This window comes from Prionailurus bengalensis, chromosome E2 (assembly GCF_016509475.1).
Source record: "Prionailurus bengalensis isolate Pbe53 chromosome E2, Fcat_Pben_1.1_paternal_pri, whole genome shotgun sequence".
NCBI lineage: Eukaryota > Metazoa > Chordata > Mammalia > Carnivora > Felidae > Prionailurus > Prionailurus bengalensis.
The window spans coordinates 19354429-19380475 of NC_057352.1; the positions used below are offsets into that span (position 1 = coordinate 19354429).

The 26047-nt window shown below is 37.0% G+C and overlaps 1 protein-coding gene across 4 annotated transcripts in view; it reads right to left on the reverse strand.

The window, feature by feature from the left end:
- Positions 1-231: 231 nt before the first annotated feature.
- LSM14A (LSM14A mRNA processing body assembly factor) overlaps positions 232-26047 on the reverse strand; it is a 50358-nt gene continuing 24542 nt past the window's right edge. Inside the window, exons 3-11 of one of the 4 annotated variants that reach the window (XM_043599069.1) lie at positions 23857-23986; positions 18145-18267; positions 12444-12620; positions 12094-12159; positions 9229-9411; positions 8953-9124; positions 7375-7606; positions 1918-1976; positions 232-978 (exon numbers count right to left, since the gene is read on the reverse strand). In XM_043599069.1, coding sequence (XP_043455004.1) covers positions 1953-1976; positions 7375-7606; positions 8953-9124; positions 9229-9411; positions 12094-12159; positions 12444-12620; positions 18145-18267; positions 23857-23986 — 1107 coding nt within the window. In that variant the 3' untranslated portion in view covers positions 232-978; positions 1918-1952. The remainder of the gene's footprint in view (positions 979-1917; positions 1977-7374; positions 7607-8952; positions 9125-9228; positions 9412-12093; positions 12160-12443; positions 12621-18144; positions 18268-23856; positions 23987-26047) is intronic. The other 3 variants (XM_043599071.1, XM_043599068.1, XM_043599070.1) reach the window with 3 other exon arrangements.

A 26047-nucleotide genomic window follows, 5' to 3' on the forward strand; every position in this document is an offset into this window, starting at 1 on the left:
GTGATATGCCATTTGTTATAAAATGAAGTTCTTACAATGAGTATGAGCAATTTATCCTTTTCAGGTAATGGAAGAAATGTATCAAATCTTCATTTGTGTTCCAAACATTAAAAAAAAAAAAAAAAAAAAAAAATCAAAATCAGAAATCTCAAGCCTGGAAAACTATGAAAAAAGACCCACCACCCATAGCTCTGCTCCTCAGCACATCAACTTCTGCAAGGACACAGTATGTTTGCTGACTTTAAAATGTTTATTCTTTAAAAAATTAGTTGCTTTTTATACAGCTATACAAAGTTCTTAATGTTTCTTTGGCAATGGAATATAATGGAATTTTACAACTATATAAAAAAGTTACCTTTGCCTAAGAAACAGTATTTACTGTGTTTACATAGTTGACTGACAAAATTCTCTACCATCCAGCACCCTAATTAATTGACGAAATAAGCTACCTCAAAAGGGATATTACAGGATTTCCAAAAAGAAAGAAACAAAGAGAGATACACACACACACACACACACACACACACACACACACACACACAACCTTCTGTGGCTCAAAACACAGTATCACGGCCCTATCTGCAGGCAACTTACAATCATTGCCAAATACAATTTAGTGATAAGAAAAATCCTTTCAGTGATGAAAAAATACTTATAAGTCCCATTGAAGTACTGTTGTAGTTTAACTATACATAAGAAATTACTTAACCTTCTGCTATTCCAAATATATTTAATGCTCATTTTTTAAGATGAGCCTTCCCGCCCCCTCCCTCCCCCCCAAAGTAACTGCATTGGATCTTTGAAATTAAGCAGAAAAAAACACACAAACAAACACCCAGTGCTGGTGACAAATATACAGCGGATTCACCTCTTCCTTCTTCTCAAAGACCGGAACCAATTCTCAGGACCATGAAGAGCTAGAAATTCACCTACTTTCAAAGACTTGTCTGTAGACTATGCAGCAACTTTGTTGTCTTTCTAAAAAGGAAAAAAAAAAATTAGCTCATGCTTCACATGATTGGTTTATTAGTATTTCTTTCTAATTTACTTAAGTATATTTCCCATTACTTTTAAATATACCCTCCTTTTCCTTTCATGTATAAATCTTTTCACTAATTTCCAGAAAACATTTTGTAACTTCCACACACCCAGCAGTAGCTCATTATTTGTTAACTGCATTTTCCAGTTAGTGGAGGTTAAAGCAGTCATGGTGTGGGCTGGTTCCAGCAAGAAGGCCCCCTAAGATATAGGCATACCTTACTATCTTTGTTTGCATCCTAATTATTTTTAAACAGAATGATAGAACTTAAACTTTCAACACAGTTAGCCAAGGTCATCGAATATAACTGACAACATACTCTGGAAAAAGATTAATAAAATCCCTAAGTCTCTGATGCCCTTACTAAGCAATAAAATATCCAGACAGTAAAATAACATTTCTCTCCAAAGTTTCATGCAAGGAGAAAGCAATGATTTAGAAATTCATTTTAAAACGATAACTTTTAAATTTCAAGTAAGTTCTGCAAATCAGCAAGCTGACAGGGTAATTTTTAAAAAGTAACCATGGAAAAAACAAAAATGTCAGAGAGTCTCTAGCTTCCTAGTGAGATGAATCCTAATCTAAAGTCTTGTATATAACATCAGAGCCAGGGGTCTGTTTTCCTCAGGACTAGTTGTTACCACATACCTGAGTTTAACTGCTGATTTTCATCCTGTTAGAAATACACTATTTCCTATGTTAAAGATTTAACTTTATCTGTGTATACGGGCACCAAACCATTTGTACAATGTCATTAAACTGGAATACATATGGCATGGTGTAAACTGGTACAGAAAGAAATAAACTGAAGATAATCCCACCCCACTGTCCCCCACCAAAGCCAACCTTCACACGCCCCCATTTTTTTTTTTTTTTACCTTTCAGAAAGCTGTACGATCAATCCAGACCTATTTTAGGGTCCAAAAGCTGTGGTTTTCTGAAAGGTAAAAAAAAAAGAAAGCAAAAGAGAGAGAGAGAGAGAGAGAGAGAGAGAGAGAGAGAAGGGAAGAGGAGGGGGATACAGAGAAATAGAGGGAGGGAGGGGAGAAAATAAAAGGGGGGAAGGGAGAGAGAGTACCATGCTGAGTCATTTTGGTTACCTCTTTGTCTCTGGACCCTATCTGAAAAAACAGACTCAAACGGAAAGTAATCTGTCTTACCTGCCATGGTGGCTTAACCATCTTAGAAGCAGCATATAAAATAAGAGCAGACTATACTCTTATTACACCCAACCTGATCTCCTTGCCCTCCACCCCCACAAAGCATCAAAGGACCAAGCTCAGCACAAGTTTATGTTTCTAACATTATCCTTGAGGAAAACTGGGCTAGAAGTCAACGAGAGGAAGTTTTGGCTTTATTAGCTTGTATCCATATCAAGAGAGTTAACCTTGGGGCGCCTGGGTGGCTCAGTCCATTAAGCAACTGACTTCAGCTCAGGTCATAATCTTACAGTTTGTGAGTTCGAGCTCCATGTCGGGCTCTGTGCTGACAGCTCGGAGCCTGGAGCCAGCTTCAGATTCTGTGTCTCCCTCTCTCTCTGCCCCTCTCCAACTTGTCCTCTGTCTCTCAAAAATAAACATTAAAAACATAAAAAAAAAAAAAAAAAAAAAAGAGTTAACCTCTCTGGGTCCTTGGTTTCCTAACTATCTACTGGGGGTAGGGTGAGAGAGAGCCTACAGTTCAGCTGATACTTTAAAGGAGTTCTAAAAATCTACAATTCTGCTTTGCCCATGTTTTCATTAAACAACCACTTGCTTATGTACACCTCAAAACTAATGATTCATGCCAATAGAGCACAAAGAACAAAGCCAACCCATTACATAAAGGCTGCTGCAAATGCCACTGACATCCATTTATGAGAAGTATTAGATGTTGTTTTAGAAACAAGTTTAATCCTTGAAAGTAAATCTCCTTTATGTAATAGTGATCACTATTTCTGTCAGGTGATATGATTTAGAAGGCATAGAATGCAGAGAAGGTCACTGCTCTAGTGGCAGACATAAGGGTCATGCAACTTTGGAATGGGCAATCAAGGGCTAGCCACACTGATGGATCTTCTGCCTTACTGAAGGCTGAAATAGTGTATTCCTAATCAGCATGCTGAGCATTTACTTCAAGCCCACTATGGTTCCATGTCCATTGGTGGAAATGAAAGTAAAATACATATTCACTAATTGCCAAGAGACTCCCATCTAGCTGGCGATGCAGAACAAAACACATGAAATATGGAAAATGAGTGTTAAAATGTGTGCCAATGAAAGCAGATACCACAAGAGGTCAGAAAAGGAAGAAATCTGTGGAGGAAGGAAGAGAAGTTTCTGAAGACAGAGCATACCTTGGACAAGACTGTGAAGGGTGTGAAAGGGACCCCGTGACTTTCAGCTGTGTCTATCTCTACATTGGACTAAAACACAAGAAGACTGCATCTGTTTTGCTTACACTAACATCCAGGCTAGTGCATGGCATATATGAATTCAATGTATTTGGTCAAGGAATGAGGTCAGTGTTGGAATCAAGGACAGTGTATACAAGTGATGACCACGAGTCAAACTGCTTGAACCAGATAGCTTAAAGGGTAATGAGAAATGGGGCTGGATACATTAGCAGGATCCTCACAGAGTATGAAGAGCAGGCAGTACAAGGTCACATTTGAACCTTCTTGTCATCAGGGCAATACCTAGGGTCCGGTCAATCTATCACCCCTTGAAACACTCAAGCAGAGGCTGGACTATTTGTCAAGGATACACTAATGTGGATAAAGACTCATGCAGATAACTTCTACAGTGCATTCTAATTCTGCAATGTATGTGACAGGGGATTTAACTGAAGGCTCAAAGTGACCAAAGAGTGAGACAGAGCTTCAAAAAATGTTTGTATTCATAAATGTATGTACTGTGCACCCAGCAGTTAATCAACAGTTTATGGATGACTGTTCAGTTAAAGGGAAATAATAGTTCAATCTTACAGACAACATGACAGCTCTTTTTTCAAATATCTGCCAAATTATTAAGACAATTATGTATATTCTGTACTTTTACAAGGGTAGAGTTAAACTAATAGGGTGAGGATACAGGGGAAAAAAATCTTCACTCACATTGTAAAATTGTAACAATTAAGACCATTCCTGAGGTAGGATGGATGCTCTTAGAAAAAGTAAGCTGCCAGCTCCTTAACAGGGATACTTCAGGACTCATGGCTTGGCCAAGAGCTCAGACCTCTCAAATGTTTTCCAACTCTGAAATTTTAATGATCTTTAGAAGGTGTATAGGAGATAAAACTGTGTTAACTCTCTTTCCACAATGTGAAAACTGAGGGCCTGAAAGGTTTGACGACTCAACTGAGGTCACACTAGCAACAATCACTAAAATCCTCATTGGGATCCAAGTTTAATTTAAATGTACTTTTTCTCAAACCAAGCTGACTCAATGTGGTCTTCAACAAGAAGGTGTCATAGGTTCTTCAACAGGTAACTGACATGCCTGAAGACCAATCAGTGAGTTGTTATGGTAGCTGGCAGGGACATCTCACAGGAATGAATGTGGTAATGCGGACATGGGCTATACTGCCTGGGAGATGAAAAGAGTGACACACCATTAGCCAATGCAGACACTGGGAGGAGGCTGTGCGGAGACGATGGAAAGGCTAGAAGATGATAAGGTCATTTGAGGAAGGTTAAGTTTAAGTTGGTCACAGGACATAAAGCACATAAAGACAGAGAAATGCAGGTAGAAGCACAGAAGGTCCTAGGTGAAAAACCAATTAAAAGCGATGAATCAACACGTTCACAAAGGAGAGGAGGAAAGAAAGGGGAAGGGAGAGGAAAAAGAAAGAAGGGAGAGGAAGCAGGAGCCCAAGCATGAGCACAAATGCTTACAAGGAGCAAACTGAACATTCTGGGCAGAAGGAATGGGTGAAAAGGTCCTGAGATAGTTGTAAGTTTGGCACTGAACAAGAGCAAGAAGGTCCACATATCTGCAGCAGAGTGAATAAAGAAAAGGTGAGTCCCACTGGCAAAAAAGACCAGAGCCAGTATAAGACTTATGACCTGAAGAAGCAGTCAGATCATGAAGTGCCTGGCTGTGGTGAGGAACACACGTTATTATTATTTTCTAAAGATTTTATTAAATAATATTTTATTTTTAAGTAATAGCTACACTTGGGGTGCCTGGGTGGCTCAGTCGGTTAAGCGTCCGACTTCAGCTCAGGTCATGATCTCCTGGTTCGTGAGTTCGAGCTCCACGTCAGGCCGTGTGCTGCCAGATCAGAGCCTGGAGCCTGTTTCAGATTCTGTGTCTCCTTCTCTCTGCCCCTCCCCCGCTCATGCTCTGTCTCTGTCTCTCTCTCTGTCTCTTTCTCAAAAAATAAACATTAAAAAAAATTTTTTTTACATTGTATTCCATTTTAAAACGAAAACTTGGGCGCCTGGGTGGCGCAGTCGGTTAAGCGTCCGACTTCAGCCAGGTCACGATCTCGCGGTCCGTGAGTTCGAGCCCCGCGTCAGGCTCTGGGCTGATGGCTCGGAGCCTGGAGCCTGTTTCCGATTCTGTGTCTCCCCCTCTCTCTGCCCCTCCCCCGTTCATGCTCTGTCTCTCTCTGTCCCAAAAATAAATTAAAAAAAAAAAAAGTTGAAAAAATAAAACGAAAACTTGCCTCAATGCTTATAATCTTTTCTGAGTAAGATATTGAAAAGCAAAAAAAAAAAAAAAAAAAAAAAAAAATTGTTTTTAAAGATTAAAACAAAAAGAAAAAAGTAGTAGCTATACTCAATGTAGGGCTTAAATTCACAACCCCGAGGTCAAGACTCATACTCCACTGACTAACCAGCCAGGTGCCCTGGAATATGTGTTATTTTTTAAAAAGAAAAAAACAAAACAAAAAGACCCCAAACAACAGTATTTAAAAAAAAACTAGGAAGAAAGTTTCTAAGTTGGGTCAGTGGTTGTCAGTGTCAAATATTGCAGAGGAGTTCAGGGCAAATATTTGTGAAAAGGCTACTGACCTCTATAAGCAAAAGGTCACTGGCAAGAACCTTAATAGTGACAAGCAAAAGGCATTCTATAACTCCTAAGACACAGTCTCCCCAGCCAGAACGGCAACTTTCCAAGTTACAAGTCCTGTAGCTGCACCAGGTCACCAGTGCTGGATAGCCTGAGCTAATGAACTGAGGCTAATTTTCAGCAGTCTTGGCTGGATGATACAGTATCAGAGGTGTCAAAGTTAACAGACCAGACCCAAAAGCCACTAACACTGATCCTTCAAGAAGGATCTCAACAATGTCCAGTTCAAATAATGGACAGTGAAACTCCTGCCAGTAGGTCTTTTTGTTTCCAGCTGCCCTGTGCAACTCTTAGATCTCTTTATAAGGTGATTTTGATCCCTTCTGTGATTATATAAAGTTCCTCTCTACTAAACCTAAAAATCAATAAACTAGGAAGTGACATTGACTTAATTGACAGACTCCTTTAAATAAATTAATTATATATATAAACAATACTATACAGAGCTATATAGTTTTCTAGCAGCAGTTTGCAAATACCAACATATCACAGTATTTTCAAGACCAAGGTAAAATAAGAAAACCAGGGAAAACATAGTTGAATTTTCCACAAAACTAAATTAAGGGTACTGACTCAGAAACAAACTTACAAGGCTTGAGACCCTGAAGCATCGCTTACTAGCTGACCTTGGACAAGGTATTTACTATCTCAATACCTATTTCTTCATCTGTAAAATGGCGGTAAGAATAGTACTATCTTACAGAGTTCATGTGAGGTTTAAGCGAGTTAATACAAAAAAAACATTTAGAACAATGCCTAGTAAGTACATGCAAAATTCTATATAAATGTTGACTGCTATGAATGCTTTCCACTCTGGAGTATGTGCTTCCTAGACTCTTTTGGTGTTAAAGCACACTCCATAATATGAAATAAAGGTGACATTATACAGTCTTTTTTTGGTATAATTTCTTTAGCAATCCCCCATGCCTCCAAAAAAAAAAAAAAAAAAATCCTAAGCCTATCTCTAATACATTTTTTATTTTGGGGGGAAATTTTACTATCCATGAAATCTAAAACCATGGTTCTATAATAAAAAAGACCCCTCCACCCCAATCTCATTTCTATCTTTTGCTTCCTCCAAATGGAAACAGTTAAAAAAAACTTGGACTCATTAGCCAAGAAATTACTGCTCCTTATAATTATATAAACAACCTCATCCCCCACTGAAGAGTCAAAATGGAAGTTATACAATGTCTTAAAAATATTCACCCAATATAAAGTAAAAACATTCCAAATTTCATAAAACTGCCTGCCAACCCCAAAGCAGACAATACTTACTCTGTATTCAAAATCTGCAAACTCCCTGCCCCCACGGCCTCCTCTGAATCCACCACGAAATCCTCGAGGGGTAGTGAAGGTACCACCTCTGCCACCACCACGCCCTCGGCCACCACGGAAACCAAGACCTCCTCTGCCTCTGTAACCGCCACGGCCACGGTTTGGACGAAGTGGGATTCCAAATGTTTCGGCATTTAATCTTCTTTCCTCAGCCCAGGTTGGTCTCCGTTCTCTGTTATAAGAATAAACTCTACTGTATCAGGTCGTAAGAACATTTTCCGGCAAAACTATGTGACACTAATTCCCAAATTACGGATAAGTAATTCCTAAAGATCAAATAAAAATAAGCACCTTATCTGCGCTGACAGTGTGGAGCCTGCTTGGGATTCTGTCTCCTCTCTCTGCCCCTCCCCCATGCACTCTCAAAAATAAACATTAAAAAAATAAAAAATAAAAAACCAAGCACCTTATCTAAGTCATCACAAGCCATCCATGGCAAAATGTCCTCATGATATTCTCTTAAATTTCATATGCAAATATGACCAGTATTAGTTTTTTCCAAATACAGTATATAAAACAAACATGGTAATAGCCTCCAATATAATGGGAATTCAAATATAGGATTGGCAACTGACTCCACTCTCCCTTTGGCCCAATGTAAGAGAGGGCAAAGCCAGGAAAGGGGACTCTGTCTCAGGAAGCTGGAAGAAGGAAGCTAAGTCCCCAAGTTCCTAGTATGCTCCTGGCCCAGTCCCCGGACCTGGTGTCTGAAGCAAGTGTTTAAATTGCTACTGATGCAGGGGTGCCTGGGTGGCTCAGTCAGTTAAGTGTCCAACTCTTGGCGTCAGCTCAGGTCATGATCTCATGGTTCGTGGGATCGAGCCCTGCATCAGGCTCTGCTCCGACAGTGTGGAATCTGCTTGGGATTCTCTCTCCCTCTCTCTGTCCCTCCTCTGCTCATGCTCGCTCTCTGTCTCACTCTCAAAATAAATAAATAAACAACAAAAAAAATTAAATTGCTACTGCTGCTGTAGTAAATTGCTCCAGCCCAGACAATCGCAGGACTTTGATCACAACATCTCCATCCGTGTTTACACTGAAGTAGACAACTGCCACCAGGTGGCACCAAACTATAGTCAGAAACTCTGGAACTAGTGATGCTGGATCTTTCAATTAACCTGACAATTTTCTGGATCCACATTTGCTGTGATATGACAAAGTTTTACTGTATCAACAAACTTCAAAGTAACATTAGTGCTTTTGGCCTTGGCTTCATTTGAACCACACTGAAGAGGAGTAAAATAAAAGGTCTTACTTAGATGTCAGATGTTAGCTTTTGGTTTAATTACCAATTTTCAAATGTGAATGCATCCCTAAACAAAAGTATATGGTTATTTCTTCTTCACAAGGAGTAATATCACTGAAAATTTTAGTATGGATTATTTTCTTCTAGCAAAATAAAACATTAAAAAATTATAGTCATTAGATATCTTTAAGTATTCATTAAAGTTTGTGGATTTCTAAGAAATCATTTCATATTTCAAGCTAAGAATATAAGAGCAGCTTAAAAGACTGTACCTATTATCATCACAAGAAATATTATCAAAGAAGGATTTGGTTTTATCATAGTAGCAATTAGGTCCAAGTGGATCTTCTTCATCTGCATTTCCTTCACTGTTTTGGGTATCAACTCCTGAGTCTCCTTTATCTTCACCATTTACAGGCTTTTCCTGCTTCTCAAGTTTATCTTCTAATGAAAAACAAGCACATACCAGAAAGTCAAGACTTCTATTAAACATCCATGATTCACAAGTCAAATCAGAACATTTTCTGAATAGAAAAACGAAAACTCACCTTTCAATTTAAGTTTATTATGAAACTCTCTGTCAATTTCCTCCTTGTTAAATTGTGCATTCGCACTTTCAAAGTCAAAGTCTTTCTCAAACTTCATTGGACCATCTCGTCGGATACCAAATCGTCCCCTGCCACCTCGATGACCCCCACGTCCTCTTCTTGGAGCTGAAGGAGCACCTGGAACTAGGTCAATAAAGAAAGAATAAGCTGGTTTAGGACAGAAACTATTATTGTAGTCAACAACAAAAATGCTTACAAGTCTCTATACACTTCACTGTACTTGTAGTTTTTACATATAAAAAAAAGGAGTTTCACTAACACTTAATATATAGTAGGCTGAGAACCACGCACATGAAATTTATTTTTATGGGGTCCACACTCATATATGTTATTTATAGAGTGTACAACCAAACAATTTTGGAGGTTCCTGTACCAAATTACTCTAATACTCTTTGAGGGAGGGGCTTTGCTCTGCTTATAGTTTTAATTCCTACAATGTGCCAAACGTATAGTGAATTCTCAAAATTTAGGAAGTCTTCTATGAAAGGATCATAAGAATCAACATTTAGAATGAGAAAAATAGGGGCGCCTGGGTGGTGCAGTCGGTTAAGCGTCCGACTTCAGCCAGGTCACGATCTCGCGGTCTGTGAGTTTGAGCCCCGCGTCAGGCTCTGGGCTGATGGCTCAGAGCCTGGAGCCTGTTTCCGATTCTGTGTCTCCCTCTCTCTCTGCCCCTCCCCCGTTCATGCTCTGTCTCTCTCTGTCCCCAAAAAAATAAATAAATGCTGAAAAAAATTAAAAAAAAAAGAATGAGAAAAATAAATGAACACTAATAAACACAAATTGCAAGGTAGGAGGTATTCTTTCCACATCACAGATCACAAAAGAAGCACCAGGTCTCAACCACTCCAACCACTTCCTCTTTCACCTTTCTTTTCTCCCTCTAAATGTCTTCATATTATTCAAGTCTTCTAGCACCTATTCTTTCTCTATTATGATAACAGGATTTATGAGATATGATAATGAAATACCAAAGTAGCATAAATGACAGTGAAAAGTTGAGAACCCAAATATACAACACAAGAGGAAAAGTTAAGAAAAAATAAAAGAGGAATATGGAGCAGTAATTGATGTGAGTTAACAGAAACAACACAAAGCAGTATGAATTCAATGATTATAATTATGTGAAATGTTTAATACTGACAAAGATCAGAAAGTGGCTGCACAGTAATAGGTTTGTGATCAGTGTTTGCTGAAGTTTGGCAAATTGCCCATGTTTGAGAAAACAAACCACAAAAAGCCACAGCGGCATATCCAGACACTTAGATCTAGATAAGCAGGATGTTTAAAACATTCAACTTCACTATTAAAAACACTTTGGCCACAAGCCAGGAAGTAAGTATAGCACAATCTTTCCGTGTTAAAAAAAGTTTAAGTGTAGTCTGTTTGTAAAACCATAAGAAAAACAATCTGAAAGAATATTCACTGTTCTGTTAATGAACCTTTGAGGGATGAATTTAAGGGCAGTAAAAGGTCCTTTTATTTATTACTTTATATGATTTTTAAATGATGGTAGTATGGCAATTATCTTCTTTTTTTCTTTTATTTAGATTTATTTATTTTTGAGAGAGAGAACACATGAGTGGGGGAGGGACAGAGCAAGAATCCCAAGCAGACCCTGCACTGTCAGTGCAGAGCCCAGAGCCCGACGCAGGTCTCAAACTCACAAACGATGAATTTATGACCTGACCCGAAGTTGCACCGTGGCATTTATCTTATTTTGAGAGAGAAGTTCTCTCTTTCAAGATAAAAAAAAAGTGAAATGTAGTAAATCAAACCAAAACTTCTGTATTCTATGGCACATAGCACATACAAAAATACATACAGCAACGTACAAGAGAAATACAGTATACGTTTTCTGAAGTGAAAAATCACTTTCTTATTATTATCTAAACAAGGTGGTTAAAACTTGCCTTTTATTTTTTAATTTGGACATTTAAAATAATACTTTATCTTCTAATAATATATTTGAAAGTATTAATAAAATGAATGAATCTGGGGATAAATGTTATAGATTACAAAACAGAAGAGTACAATCATGTGAAGTCAAAAATCATGAAAGAAAATTAAAGTTCTTCAACAATTATAGAAAAAAAGCTCAGGGCTTAAATAATTATATTAAGAAAGCCTCAAACCTTCAAGGTACAGATAATTTTACTCCTAACAGCACAGAAAACATTGAAAATAATTTTATAATGCTAATGTGAAACTGACACAAAAATGTAAAAAAAGAATACAAAAGTACAAATGAGGAAACCATACAACAATGTAAGTATACAAATCTTACTGACAGATAAAGTCAATATACTTTAAGACAACTGCCTACCATCCAGTAGAGTTTATTCCAGAAATATAATGGTCATTAAAAAAAAAAAAACTTGTAATTTAAAACAATTAGACACAAAAAAATTGAAAATATAGTACAGAGCAGTCCTATATGCTCATTACCTAGTCTCCCATCTAATGGTAAAATCTTATTTAACTATTTTACTTTACAAAAACCAGGAAACTGACCCTGGCACAATATAATTATACTACCAATCTCACTCCGATTTCAACAGTTTTTTGTGCATACTCATTTTTGGTGTATCTTTGTAATTCTATAACATTCTGCTACATGCATACATCTGCACAACTAGTGCCCTAATCAAGATTAAGAAATGTTTTGTTTCCCCAATAAAACTCCCCAGTGCTACTCCTTCATAGTCACCAACTCAGGCTTTCATTTTTTAAAAGTAATTATGCATCAAATGTTCCTTCTAACTGAGCAGCACAGAATATGGCTTTCAGAATAAAGTAACTTACCGATTTGTCTCTTGCTATCATTTCTGAGTTGCTCATTTTCTGGTCTTGAAACTTTGTGTACTTCAGCTACAAAAGATATACAAAGTCACAAATCAGCTCAGTACACAAAATCAAACACTTCTGTAAAGTTCAAAAATGGGAAAAACAAAGAAACCCAAAACAAAAAGCAAAAAATCTATACCCCCACCACCATCACTACTTTGAGTCAAATTTGAAAGACTGAACATCTATCAAGTACAGTTTAAACCTTCTAGGATCATTTGTATAAAGTAAATCTTTTTAATGAAAAATAAGGTGAATGGAAAATGTGGATCAGTCAATTAATGAATAGTAAATAGCTAAAGTTCTACCTCGCCTGTGCTCTTGATTCTCTATTGCTTTTTGGCTGGTAGATGGTAAAGGCCTGGTTGATACAGGGCTCCTCCTCCCAACAGGTGCTGGAGCAGGTAAGTGGGCCGAGGCGGTCTGTACTGCTTGTTCCATGGTTGGGCTTTTTCTCAAAGGGTCTAACTGAGGGCTTGAACGACCTAAAACGTAACCAAAAGATAAGAAACTACCCTATCCTCTGGGGATTTCAAAATAATCTAGACCCTCAACAAAAATGTCTACAGTTTTATTTCTACCAATTTAAATCTTTAGCACAAATTTGAATTCACCTACTTATTAGACCAGAGTTTAAACCTGGTTATCTTTAGTGGGCTGGTGACTAGGCTATAAAGAAACATTGAAAAAGCAAAACAAAACAAAAAAACAAAACCACCCAACGACTGACCAACCAACCAACCAACCTTTGGAACTTTATTTGTATTTTAACTGGTGGAATAAGATTTAAGTAAGTTTTTAAAAAAGTACTGCCTGGGCAAGATTTCTGAAGAATACTATCAAAGATCATGTTGTAGGCAGTCAGATGCAGGCTTTCCCCAGTAATGACAGCCACAAGATTATACTGACACCTCAGCCATTATTTCCAAAGGCTGTAACCTAAGGTTTTATATCTCCATTACAATCCATTATAAAGGAAGTAAAGGATTAGAAAATTAGACAGGTGAAGTTCTCTAATACCTTAGGTAAATTATATATCAATACTCAGGCCAGCAACAGATAACAACCTTCAGATAATTACACAGCAGCTGTATTCATTTCTGGCCATTTGAAACATCTCTTGGAAGTTTTTGTTTAATATGGGTTTTATACTTACAACTTCCATTTTTCCTTTTATGAGGTCAGAGTCTGGTCATATGAACAGAAGACTGTAACATCAGATGCTCCCATCATGCTTTTTGTCCCTATAATGTTTTCTATAAATCTCTGCTCCAGGTGCCCTCATATCCCATGATATTGCACCAAAATGTTCTAAGGAAATTATGCTCATTTCATGTAAAAAAAAAAAATTCCAAGTATGCTGTACATGTTACTACCCACCTGTGCATATCTGCATAGGCTCCAACCACTGGTAAACTGCGGTGAGTGCTGACAATGCACTGGTTACTGTGTACCAGATGCTTCAGGGACCGTTTATTAGTAACACTTCCCAAGTTTATGGTTATCTAAAGTATGCATTCATAAATGTGTATCACCATTTCCAGCCATTAATGCCAAAGTTTACCATTAAGAGGAACAGTACAATGTTCCCACTGATTAATGGGAAACCATGGCAGTCTGTGTAAGTTTTGGCCTGTGAGAAAGCATTCTATAATCACTTACCACCTTACAAAGGGCTTTATTTACAAAACAAGTGCTAAGGTTTTTTTGAAAAGCCTAATGTTTAATTTTACAATACTAAATTAAATAATCTTATAAATATACAAGACTTGTCTCATCAAGGCTTTTGAGAAAAAAATCCTGTGACTCCCAAGTGTTATAGAACTACAAGTGATGGGGCAATCAAAGCAATCAAGTCTAGTCTTCTAGTCACAGCAATTTCGTTATCGGAGGGAAAGACAGGTAATGCTGGACATACCATTAGGAATAAGATCAGAAGGTGGTTTTAGCATAGTAAAAACACACCCCTTCACCTAGCGTCACATTCTTATCAGTTCAAAGAATATTCTTGGTATTTTAATTTTGTAAAATTCAGAAGTTTTAATTGATGAAACTTAATAATGCAGAATCCCAGGCTTTCTCCATCACTGCTTTATAGAAATACATCCCTCTCTTCTAATAAATATGTACTTGAAAAAAAATCTTAAAATACATTAATCTATTTAAAATTTATTTTCTAAGCATGCAAGAAAGAATCTAGATTTATTTCTCCCAAATGATCAGGCAGTTGTCTCTCCCAACATCACTTACTGGATAGCCAGTTTTCCTCTACTAATTAAAAAATATCTTTATCATATATTAATCACTTATTTATATTTAGAACAGTATCTTTTTTTTTTAAATGTTAATTCCTTTTTTTTTTTTTTTTGAGGGAGAGAGACAGAGCATGAGTGGGGGAGGGACAGAGAGAGCGGGAGACACAGAATCTGAAGCAGGCTCTAGGCTCTGAACTGTCAGCACAGAGCCCGACAGAGGGCTCAAACCCATGAACCATAAGATCATGACCTGAGCCGAAGTCGGACGTCCAACTGCCTGAGCCACCCAGGTGCCCCAATATTTGGAACTATTTCTGACTTTTATTTCTGCATTGCTTTATTTTAGGTGTACTATTATCAATTAGGTAAGCCCATGTCATTACTTTTATTCTAAAAATATGTCTAATTATACTTCCATGTTTATTTTTTTTTTTAATTTTTTTTTTTCAACGTTTTTATTATTTTTGGGACAGAGAGAGACAGAGCATGAACGGGGGAAGGGCAGAGAGAGAGGGAGACACAGAATCAGAAACAGGCTCCAGGCTCTGAGCCATCAGCCCAGAGCCCGACGCGGGGCTCGAACTCACAGACCGCGAGATCGTGACCTGGCTGAAGTCGGACGCTTAACCGACTGCGCCACCCAGGCGCCCCAACCATGTTTATTTTTAAGACTGTGTATGTTTTATTAAGTTCTCCTACTATTTTATTTAGATTTATTACAAGTATCATAAATTTAATTATATGAGACATAAAGTCTTTCTAATACTACATCTTTCTATCTAGGAACAAGATCTGTTTCTTCAATTATATGTACATTTTGTATTTTCTACAGAAATTGGCCATATTTATTACGTATTTTATATATAATTTTTATTTCTCATTATTGTGAACACCTTTTATCTCCATTACATAATCAGTGGGTAGGTTTTAGGACCACTGTTGGTTTTTCACACGTCTGACTTTACAGCTGACCTCGAATTTAGTCCTTTATTAGTTCTAGGTTTTTCAGTGAATTCTCAATTCCAAGTACAAAGTCACAGCACTGTCAAATAATACTAATTCTAATCATTTATGCTTATTTCTTTTTCATGTGTTCCTGATTTGGCTAAAGCTTCCAGAACAATGCTGAGTAGCAGTGGTAACAGGCTTCCTTATTTATGATTTTAATAAATGCTTCAATATTAAGGTTAATGTTCGCTATTAAGATATTTAACAACTAAGCACACTATGTGTTAGGCACTATGCTAAAGGCACTGCACACGTTTTAAGAAATGTAATTCTCACGATAAATGTTAGTTACCAAGGAAGTCCATTTTAATTTTTTTTAAACTTTATTTCTGACAGAGAAAGAGTGAATGGGGGAGATACACACAGAGAGAGAGAGAGAGAGAGAGAGAGAGAGAGAGAGAGAGAGAGAAAGAATCCCAAACAGGCTCTGCACTGTCACTGTGGGAGCCTGAAGTGGGGATCAAATCCACAAACTGAGATCATGATATGAGCTGAAATCAAGAGCCAGATGCTTAACGGTCTGAGCCACGCAGGTGCCCATTTTAAATTTTTTAAAAGATTTTATTTTTAAGTAATTAATGTCTACACCCCATGGGGGGCTTGAATTCACAATCCGGAGATCAAGAGTTGCATCTTCTACTGACTGAGCCAGCCACATGCCCCCTAAAGTCCCATTTTATAGTTTAGAAAACTAATGCTTAAAAACATGAAGTATTTTATTTAAGAAAGAATTCTTAAAAACAACCATTTTAGCTACAGATAAAAATAGAAACAGAATCTTGGGACCACCAAAGATTATAAGACTGGCTGGTGGCAAAACAGATTAAATGGGAATGCAAGCTGGTGCAGCCACTCTGGAAAACAGTATGGAGGTTTCTCAAAAAACTAAAAATAGAACTACCCTATGACCCAGCAATTGCACTACTAGGCATTTATCCACAGGATACAGGTGTGCTGTTTCAAAGGGACACGTGCACTCCCATGTTTATAGCAGCACTATCAACAATAGACAAAGTATGGAAAGAGCCCAAATGTCCATCGATGGATGAATGGATAAAGAAGATGTGGTATATCTATACAACGGAGTATTGCTCGGCAATCAGAAAGAAGGAAATCTTGCCATTTGCAACTACGTGGATGGAACTGGAGGGTATTATGCTAAGTGAAATTAGTCAGAGAAAGACAAAAATCATATGACTTCACTCATATGAGGACTTTAAGAGACAAAACAGATGAACATAAGGGAAGGGAAACAAAAATAATATAAAAAACAGGGAGGGGGACAAAACAGAAGAGACTCATAAATATGGAGAACAAACTGAGGGTTACTGGAAGGGTTGTGGGAGGGGGGATGGGCTAAATGGGTAAGGGGCACTAAGGAATCTACTCCTGAAATCACTGTTGCACCATATGCCAATTTGGATGTAAATTGAAAAAAATAAAAAGCAAAATAAAAAAAAAGATAAAGATTAAAAAAAAAGAAAAACAGATTAAAAAAAAATTAAAAGATCTTTTAAGAAGCTAATTAGAATGCACATCCCCAAACTCCAAGGAGTCTAATACAGCAGTTTTCAGGATCTACATATACTTTTTAAAGTTATTCTTTTCTTTCTCTTTTTTTTTCAGGATCTACATTTTTTTAAGTTTTTAAAATTTATTTATTTAGAGAGAGAGAGAGCGCGCGAGCGAGTGCATGCAAATGTGGGCAGAGGAGGGGTATGAGAGAGAGACAGAGAATCTCAAGCAGGCTTCATGCTATCAGTGCAGAGCCCAGCAGGGGGCCACCCAGGCGTCCCTTAGCATCTACATCTTCAAGAAGCACTCCAGGGGTGCCTGGGTGGCTCTGTCGTTGTCCGTTAGGTGTCCGACTTCAGCTCAGGTCATGATCTCGTGATATATGGGTTCAAGCCCCACATCAGGATCTGTGCTGACAGCTCAAAGCTTGGAGCCTGCTTTAGATTCTGTGTTTCCCCTTCTCTCTGCCCCTCCCCTACTCGTGCTGTCTCACTAGGTCTCTCAAAAATAAATAAATTTATTAAAAAAAAAAAAAAAAAAAAGCACTCCAGATGATTCGGTTGTGTGTGGTCTACACTGAGAACCACTGCTTTAGATCCTGTGAGGATGCTAAGAAAGACCCAACAGCATAAAGCAAAGCTTGCCTTTTTTTTTTTTAAGGTATTTCTTTTTGTTGTTGTTAATGTTTATTATTTTTGAGAGAGTGCAGGCGGGGGAGGAGTAAAGAGAGAGAGGGGGACAGAGGATCCTAAGCAGGCTCTGTAATGACAGCAGAGAGCCCGACACAGGGCTCGAACTCATGAACCACGAGATCATAACCTGAGCCAAAGTCATTATGTTCAACTGACTGAGGCAACCCAGGCTTCCCTTAGCTGCTATTTCAAATTCATTAAGAATAGTTCATCTTCAATGGTGAGTCCGGGACTAATTTGATATATTTAAGTATTATATACAAGTTATATAATTGCCTTGCAAAAAAAAGTGTCAAATTTAGAGAGTGTTCACTGGTTCACAGTTTTATGATCTAAGAATTGTAGAGTATAAATGGTGGATGCCATTCAATAATACACCTATTGCAAGAGCAAGCAGGAGAAAAATTAAAAACAAAACAAAACAAAACAAATTACACATGTGATTTGCAAGCTGCAAAAGCTCTTATATTCAGAGAAAGACAAAAACCACTATAGATGTCAGGAATGGAAACATATGAAGAAAAAAAACCCCGGCTTACCTTGAGATAACTGTGTTTTTAGAGATCTTGTATCCTGTGTAAAGGCAGAACCAACTGCACTACTTTGGGATAGGGTACCACTGTTTGATGTTTCTGTTCCAAAGGATGTCAAAGAGCTTCCAGCTTTAAGAGATTTTTTTAATGACAAAAAAAAAGTATTAATTTAAACTTTTCAATTATATAAAGCAATATTCCATTTTAATGATGATAACTGTTGCCACCCTTCCCCTTTTGGAACACTTGTGCAAATTAATAATCGTGAAAAATTAATGGAAGTGCATCAAAAATAATTTGAGAAATCTTTCACACTATATGAAAAAAGCAAGCCAACACATACATACTCCAGCATCCTTGGATGCAAACAATTTTTATTTTTATTTTTAAAGTTTTATTTTAAGAGAGAGAGTGTGAGCAGGGGAGGGACAGAGAGAAGGAGAGAGAATCTCAGGTAGGCTCCCCATTGCCAGTGCAGAGCCTGACACAGGACTTGAACTCACAAACCATGAGATCATGACATGAGCTGAAACCAAGAGTGGGACACTCAACCAACTCAAGCCACACAGGCACCCCCACACAATTTCTGTAATAGCAACACTGTCCTAGGCAGTTACATGTATGGGACAGCAAGGACCCATGTCAGACAGAGAAGTAGCAGGAAAAGGCACATTCTACACCAATATTAAGATTTAATTACTCTAATACCAAGTATCTGTACAAACAGCCAAACGGGCAGTCAGGTCTATGAAGAGCTTGTCCAGCATTTCTAAGGCAACAGCCAGTTGGCTCCTGATTTTAATGCTTTCCCCCAGGATGGCACTGAGGGGCTGCATTCTGCCTAAAGCAACCAAAAAAATTCTGCTTTTGTGATGTGAATAACAAATCCCTAGAAAGAACCCAAATTCTTTGCTATACAAGGTTATGTCAATCTTTAAGTTTCTACAGCACTTGTGGATCATTTACTTTTCACATGCTATGTTCTCTTCTGGTAGTGCCCCCATCTGTCTGATATTAATTTGTCTAACATAGTTTTGTTACTAGTGTTTGTATGGTACATCATGCTGTTTCTTATTCTTTTACCTCTTTCAGGGTATTTCTTATAGACATCATATAGTTGGATCTTGCTTTTTTTTAAAAATTCATTTTGATGCTCTCTGCTTTTTAACTGGAATGTTTAATTCCTTTCACTTTACCGAAGTGGATCCTTAACAATCCTTACTTAGCCTGTCAGTCCCAACGTATGAAATAGCCTCCTGGCTTTATGCTCACTATAAAGTTCATAAGCATGCCTTCTAATGTTCATCAAACTCAGTGATTAAAAATTAATCTGTATGAAGCACTGGAGACATAAGAGAATCATTGTCTAATATGGTTAGACTACTTAACCAGCTAAAATGTATCCAATTGTCTGTCTCTTCAGCCAGTACCCCTCCATCCTCTCCACAAAGGTACTGTGAGACTTAGCTTGCCATGGCTGTTCTGCTGCTTCCTTTATCGTGGGATCATTATTTTTTCCTAAGGATCCACTCATTAAAGTGAATAAAGACTGAAAATCTTTGCACACAAGAATTACTTTAGCATCAGTTTAAAAAAAAGAGTGCTTTAATTCTGTCTGGTGCATCACCCCTTTCAATGTATCTGTTTCCCCACTATCTTATAAAGATAGTATATATATACTCAAACTTTTGGGTTTTTGCCAAATTGATAGTAAGAAACGATGCCTCAGTGCAGATTTAATTTTTATATCTATTATAAGCAAAATTTAAGCATTTTTCCTGTTCAGGGGACATTCGTATTCCTTTTTGAAAAAGGCAAAGTAGTTCCTAACACCTGCCTCTTTTTCTGTAGGGTTGTAGGTCCTCATTTCCGGAAGCCCTATAGATGTTATGGATATTAATTCTTCATGATATAAATTCCAAATAAAACTGTAAAGACTGTAATATATAAAAATTAAAAAGGAAAAATTTTCCCCCAAATAGCAATAGTGTTTTCCTGATTTATTTAAACCTTTTTTTTTTTTTTTTTAAAGTAGGCTTCATGCCCAGTGCGGAGCTTAACGTGAGGCTTGAACTCATGACCCTGAGATCAAGACCTAGGCTGAAATCAATAGTCCAATAATTAACTGACTGAACCACCTAAGCATCCCTAACCTTCCTTTTTAAGTCAGAATACTGTACTATATTCTGACAATAAGCTGGAGAAAAGAAAATGTTATTAACAAAATCACATGGTAGAAAAAATACATTTAGTACTGTATTTATCAGGAAAAAACCCACGTTTAAGTGGACTTATGCAGTTCAAACCCATATTGTTCAACGATCAATTGCACTAGGAATTGAAAATGAAAACAAGAGGTTTAGATTAAAATGGCTTCGTTGGTGCCAACACAAACCATATCTGAGTTAATTCTTTTTCCAAAAAATGCCTGCCACCTTAATCAATGCTACAATTTTCCTCTTCCTCATTTAACAACTTCTAAATATTATTATAGCTCTCTAGCCACTCCATAAATTATCCTACAAATACAGAAATCAAAAAATCAAAAATAATCTGCAAAAATTACTCAACTGACATAGAAAATACAAACACCCTCTACCTTTGTGACACCCAAAGAACATTGAACTTGCAACTCCCAGTAATATTAAAACTAGACAAAAGCATTTATAAGGAAGAGATATTTCACCACCACAAAATATTTCTTGGTTAGAAGACCAGGCTCTGAAGAATGGTAGAAGCAGTATTTACTATGTAACACCATGTGCTAGACCCTATTCAAATGCTTTATACATATTAAATCATACAAACATCACAGTAATGTAGGAGGTAAGTACAATAAAAATCTGTGTTGGGGCGCCTGGGTGGCTCAGTCGGTTAAGCGTCCAACTTCAGCTCAGGTCACGATCTCGCGGTCCGCGAGTTCGAGCCCCACGTCGGGCTCTGGGCTGATGGCTCAGAGCCTGGAGCCTGCTTCCGATTCTGTGCCTCCCTCTCTCTCTGCCCCTCCCCCATTCATGCTCTGTCTCTCTCTGTCTCAAAAATAAATAAACGTTAAAAAAAAAAAAATTAAGGGGCGCCTGGGTGGCGCAGTCGGTTGAGCGTCCAACTTCAGCCAGGTCACGATCTCGCGGTCAGTGAGTTCGAGCCCCGCATCGGGCTCTGGGCTGATGGCTCAGAGCCTGGAGCCTGTTTCCGATTCTGTGTCTCCCTCTCTTTCTGCCCCTCCCCTGTTCATGCTCTGTCTCTCTCTGTCTCTCTCTGTCCCAAAAATAAATAAAAAACGTTGAAAAAAAAAATTAAAAAAAAAAATCTGTGTTAGCCAACTATTCAATTTAATCAAAGGAATCTCAAAAGGCTAATTTGCAACCATCCCTTATTTAAAACCTCAGAATAGGATTCTAACAGTTATAGCTAACAGAGTAAATCTTGATTTCCCTCCTCCCTATATCATCACATTAGGAGACATTTAATTAGTTAACTATGGCAATGCCAAACTGTATGACTTGATTAAAATGGTGAGCATCAGGGGCGCCTGGGTGGCGCAGTCGGTTAAGCGTCCGACTTCAGCCAGGTCACGATCTCGCGGTCCGTGAGTTCGAGCCCCGCGTCAGGCTCTGGGCGGATGGCTTGGAGCCTGGAGCCTGTTTCGATTCTGTGTCTCCCTCTCTCTCTGCCCCGCCCCCGTTCATGCTCTGTCTCTCTCTGTCCCAAAAATAAATAAATGTTGAAAAAAAAAAAATAAAAAAAAAATAAAATGGTGAGCATCAGATCTCTCCCTTACAAAGGCACGATGTCTTCCCTCTGTAATTAATAAGTTAACTCTGAGATGATACTTTAGGACCATTTTAATATTCTGCCCAGCACTGTTCACCCAATGATTTTAGCATCCACTAATAATCCTTGCTAATTAGTATATTGGAGATTACAAAAATGATGATTTTCTACATCTACCATTCCTTCTATTTATTAGCTAGCATTTTTTGGTAAAAAAAAAAAATAAGTAAATAAAATAAAGAACTTTTATTTTATTTACTGTTGGGATGCCTAGCTGGCTCAGTTGGAAGAGTATGCAACTCTTGATCTTGGGGTCATTAGTTCAAGCCTCATGCTGGGTGTAGAGATTACTTAAACAAACAAACAAACAAACATAAAAAGAAAAAAGAGCAGTTTCCCCATCTTCTTTTTTCAAGGGTTCCAGTTCCTTTTAGTGGGGAACAGTATTTAGAAACCAATTTCAGGTGTATCTTGAAACTCACTAGTCTACACATATTCTCTGCCACTGGGCATCATTGCTTCTAGGCCCCTTCTATGAACAGAATCAAGAAATAACCAGTTTTAAAAAAATAAGTTCACATTCATACTTCCAATTCATATTCAACACCACAGGGTTCTGCATCATCCCTATATTTCTATCTCCCTTCTCCATGGAAAGAACAGCATTTGCCAACAATATTAATATACTAGTCATTTGCCCTATCCTGTAATACATACAAAATAGTTTAAAAATTAACATCAATACCACTACCAATTACAAACCCTAAGTCAAGGTTTTTTTACGTTGCTATTTATTCTTACAATATATCCCTACTACAAGTGTAAAAGTTACTTGAATTCTTTTTTTTCTCTGTGGTTATATTATCAATTTGATATACACTTAGCACCAGTTGTGGATACCAGTTGTATCCATTCAACTTTAGGATTTATTTTGTCCCATCCTTTTTGATTTTGTGAAAGCCAAACATTCAACATACTTGAAATTACAACTATATAAAAAAGTATATTTATAAAAAGAAATTAATTTTAATAAAACCTGTTAACATACTGATGAGTTTTAAGCTATATCTGAAACTGGATTTGTGATTCAGAGAAACAAGGTAAACTGATAAATGGTTATTTCAATTGAACGAACAAAGATTAAGGGCTAGAATTTGAGATTTAAAAAGTTATTCCTTACTGTGGGAATTTCAGTAAAGGTGTAGAGCTAAATAGCTATAAAAACAAAACAACACTGAGCTGATCTTATTATATCTAGCTTTCTCCTTACAGTGTTAATGTTTCTAAAACATTGTTACAATAAACAAAGCACCACACCCTCGAAACATGCTATATAGGAGTATCTTTTCACATTCTGCATAATATAAATACTCCTTACTGGCATCATCATTCCCTAATAATTACAGCATTATCTCTAATCCCTTTCTGAAAACCCAACCTGCTGGGAATAAATGGTTATTTTACTATTATTTTTATTTTTTATAGTTTATTAATTTAATTTTAGTAATCTCCACATCCAACGTGGGGCTCGAACATACAACCCTGAGATCAAGAGTCACATAGTCTTCTGACTGAGCCAGCCAGGCACCCCAGAAAAAAAATGCTTATTTTAAACGGAGATAGCTTATATAAATTTAAAATAACATTCAATGAAAATTGGTACTTGGATATATGTAGGTTTAAAAACAAATGTGACTATTCTGGGCGATGACCTTCATAGAACCACTAGTCAGTCATCAAGGGCATTAAATAAAGCCTTTAAAATAATAGGTTACAGAAAGAACAACAAACAACATGTCTGCAAATTTGTGGTAAAGGCAGGTAAATTAAAAAAAAAGAAAGAAAAGAAAGAAAGAAAGAAAGAAAGAAAGAAAGAAAGAAAGAAAGAAAAGAAAAAGAAAGGAAGAAAGAAAGGAAGAAAGAAAAAGCAAAAGCACAACATACCAACACCAACAGCACCAAACTGCTGCCCCACTAATGAACTTGGACTGAACTGACTGTATGTCGACATCCTGCCAAAAGGTCCATAGGAACCCACTGACTGGAATGAAGAAGTAGATGAGCCTAGTGAAGACTGAAGAAAGACCGGGGTTATTTTTCCAGGCTCTACACAACATGTATAGAATGAAAAAATTTGAGTATTTACACTTTTAAGAAAACTTTAATTATAATTACTAGATACAAAACCAATTATAACAACTTACAACATGCATTTAATATCAAAACAGTTTAATACCCTTCTGATTTCAATATTTGCAGATAATGTGCCAATTACACTGGATGTGATTTATAAATAATTTTTTCTGCAATAAACTCCTACTTTGAGTTAAGATTTTTATAGCAGATTTAGGAAAGAAAAGTTACTTGAATAAGTAACTCTGCTTGAAGAAAAAAAATATGGGAAAAATTACATTTGGTTATACTGTGTTTCAGTCTGGTGCTGACAAAAATAAGACAACTCACTTTTGATTTTGCTCATATTTTCAATCATTTGAGATGCACTATTAAATTTACAGGAAAGAGATGAAGAAACAAACTATCTCACATAAGACCATTTACATTTTTAAATATATTTATCATTACGTTAAAGGTCATTTTCTAAAAACTTTAACTTACTAAACCTAAAATAATTATAATATGTAAGTATGCATGCTATACACTAATTTATCTTAATATATAAAATATCTCATAATACAAATATGAAGTGTACTAATAATGACCAAAAGAATATAAGCTCACTAATGGCAGGACTCTGTGTGTTTACCGCTACTATGAGGAACATGGCAGGTACTCACTAAATACTACTGAATATTTGAATCAAAAGATCAAAAGTGAAAATTTATGGTGGCTGGAAGAAATTCAACACCAGTTTAACTTGTGTTCTTTTGGTTCTTCTTATTCCATAAAGCTGATTACTTAAGTAACTATTTCCCTGGAGAATTATCAGAAGATATATATACAAAAGACAATCAGCTAACACCACTATTTGGTGAGGGCTAGCTCTATTAAAATGTGTCTCTTCTCCCTCCATTAAAAAAAATCACATTTTTGGGGTGTCTGGCTGGCTTAGTCAATAGAGTTTGTAACTCAATCTCAGGGTCATGAGTTCAAGCCCTGCACTGGGAGTGGAGCCTACTTAAAAGAAAAAAAAAAATTTCTTTTAAGGATTTTCTCAGGATTCCTTCAGACTACTTCCTCAAAAGTTAAGACTTAAAAAGGACCAGGGGGTGGAAGGGGAGATGAGAGTAGAGAATTTCTCCAGTTTATGTATATTACAAGAATAAATTTAACTATTTCTTATTAAAAAGCTTATATTCAGGGGTGCCTAGTAGCTTGGTCAATTGAACATCCGACTTTTGATTTAGGCTCAGGTCATATCCCAGGGTCATGGGACTGAGCCCTGTGTCAGGCTTCACGATGGAGCCTGCTTAACATTCTCTCAAAACAAAAACAAAAAAACAGAGAGAGATTCTCTCTCTCTCTCTCTCCCCTGTTTGCATGTGCTTTCTCTCTAAAATAAAAAAAAAAATGTTTTAAAGCTTATATTCAGGAAAAATAAATACTAAATAAATGTTAAAAGGTACTTTCTCTTTTTTCCTTTTTTTTTTTTTTTAACTAATTTCTATACCCAATGCGGGGCTTGAACCTACAACCCTGAGATCATACACCCCCTCCACTGAGCAAGACAGGCACCCCTCTTTTTTTCCATTTTAATTTTATATACCACTTACTATTTTCTTCAGAAGAGTTTATCAGGTATTTTCTTTTAATAGCTGGAAGTAAGACAAACCTTATGCAAGATAATATTTATTCTAAGAATCTGTTTTGTGGAAAACTAAGATTTTATCACGTACAGCATTAAAAAGGGGAAGTTAATTTTTAAAAATCTAAAAGTATAACCTTAAAAAAAGTCAACAAGCATATTTTAGTGCAAATGACCAAAAATTCTGACAAGAAAAAAGGCTGAGAAGAAAATGGGTCCAGGAGAAAAACCTAGGGGGTCATAAACTTTTAATCAGCTATGCCCTAAAATGAAAATATTCCTATATGAAATCTGCTTCCTCTGCTGTTATAACTAAATTCAGGCAGTTTCTATACACTTCCAATTAACATGGAAACAAGTACTGAAAGGAAC